Raw genomic sequence first — 2085 nt, forward strand, 5'->3', positions numbered from 1 at the left:
CTGTTGATATTATGGCTCTGCTATTGCAAGCTGTGTGACCTTGAGCACCTTGCTTACCCTCTCTGTGCTCAGCTTGCTTGTATATAAAATGAGTATAAAAACAAAATTCACCCCTTAGGATTTTTGTGAAATTAAATGAATAACACACCTATAACACTTAGCATAATGTCTGGAACATAGCAGTGTCTCCGCTGATATTTGTCCTCATTGTTTTTACTTTTGTTTCTATTCTAGCTGATCAGCTTTTAGCATTGATGATCTTGTAGCATTATTGTAAAATTTGCAGCTCAAACCATTCTTCTAACCAACTCATCTTTCTACACAACAACAGAGTGGGAGCCACTGGGTGGAGTCTCTTAGAGAAATCAGCAAGAGATGCCATGAACCAGAGAAGTGAGATGACTGGGTCACCCCAGACCCTGGGCTCTGATTCGTATCTTTGTTTGTACAAAGGCAAGACAACATTTGCTGTCCTTTAGTTGAAAGAATGAATGGCTAACAGAGGTGATGACACCAAGGTGACCATTTGATTTGGGGAGAAGGGAGGACTGCATTGCCAAGAGGCAGAATGTGTTTTATCAGTCAAAATGTCCCCAGAACTGCCTCTCGTGGGTCACTCCCCTTTGCTTTAAAGAGCTGCCAGCCTTAAGATTCTATGCTCCTTTTGGCTTTTCCTAAGAAGCAGAATTCAACTCTAAATAATATTATAATGCATCTTTATTCTCATAGTGCTATTCAACACCAGTCCTCACAATCTTCTCAGTGGCACCCCAAAATTGAGAAAGGCAATGAAATGAGTAATTCAAAAATGCTGAAGGTCATCAGCATAATCAAAATTCCCTGTAACAGAAAAAGAAAGAGAGTGAAGTCATGATATTAGCACAGTAATAGTTTTTCTGATTACAGTGGGGTAGGAATGCCCAGGTAATAAAAGCTCCCCCACTTTTTTCAAGTGTACCTGACACTTAGGAATCAAATTAGTGGAGGACCATGAGAGTATATAGCTATTTTAGCATAGCGTAGCATATTATTTTCTTAGAGACAGTCATACAAAATAATACCTTTTCTAAATTATGTATAGGAAATACTTCATTTTATAAACATATAAAATACAAATAAATGCAGTGACAAAAGTGGTCTGAGGAAGGAGAAAGAAAGAAGGTGGTGAAGAAACAGGAAAAAGATAGAAGCAAATATAGAAAAGGAAAGGAAAAAGAGGGAAAGAAGAAAACTTACAGGCCCACAAAAAGGGGGACATATAGAAAAAGAGACATAAGAAAACATAAGAAGAAGCAGAGGCTAGGAGTACCACTTTGTGTTCTTTTTATCACTGCAAAAAAGACCTTAAAATGCTTCATCTTTTGGAAACTAAGAGCACTAATAGGCACACACACCTTGTCAGTAGCCCAGAGACTGGACACTAGTGCTGCGCCAGTCAAGGTTTGCAACCCTCTGAGCGCTGTACTTTATGCTTACATTGCAAAGGTTAACGTGGTTAACGTTTTGTACTACGGCCATATTCATCTACTATGTTGTAACCATAGGCTTATTTTAGAACCACGTGGTTTTGAATAGACTCCTAATATTTCATGCTGTAGTTTGCCATCATTCATTTATTCTTTAGTGACGGGAAGTAATTGATTTCTTCCTCCTTTTCTTTTCTGTGGTTTTTGTTTGTTTTACCACTCTGAACAATGCTGCAATGGTATTCTTGTACCTATACCCTTATATATAGGTGATTTAATTGCTCTGAAGATAGATACCTGGGTTAAAAGGTATGTGTATTGTTCAGATAAGTAAATGTTGTCTTCTTGCTTTCCAAAATGGTAGGAAGATTTTGCATTTCTACTGCTGATATACAAGAGCATTCTTTTCACCATGTCACTGCCAGGCATAAATGTTAGAGCTCTTTAATTTTTGCCAGTCTAATGAATGCAAATTTTAGTCCATTGTCAATTTAACTGGCATTTCCCTGACTGCTAGTGAATTTGAGCATCACTCTACTAAGTATGTTTGGCCATTAGAGTTGCTTTTTTGTAAATTTCTTCCTCTTGTTCTTTGCCTTTTTTTTATTTTTGTTGTTGC

The 2085-nt window shown here is 37.5% G+C and overlaps 1 protein-coding gene across 1 annotated transcript in view; it reads right to left on the reverse strand.

Moving 5' to 3' along the window:
• Positions 1-701: 701 nt before the first annotated feature.
• MS4A5 (membrane-spanning 4-domains, subfamily A, member 5) overlaps positions 702-2085 on the reverse strand; it is a 36267-nt gene continuing 34883 nt past the window's right edge. The window contains exon 5 of the mRNA XM_012643908.1: positions 702-840. Coding sequence (XP_012499362.1) covers positions 760-840 — 81 coding nt within the window. The 3' untranslated portion in view covers positions 702-759. The remainder of the gene's footprint in view (positions 841-2085) is intronic.

Source organism: Propithecus coquereli, unplaced genomic scaffold, assembly GCF_000956105.1.
Source record: "Propithecus coquereli isolate 6110/MARCELLA unplaced genomic scaffold, Pcoq_1.0 Scaffold202, whole genome shotgun sequence".
Classification (NCBI taxonomy): Eukaryota; Metazoa; Chordata; class Mammalia; order Primates; family Indriidae; genus Propithecus; species Propithecus coquereli.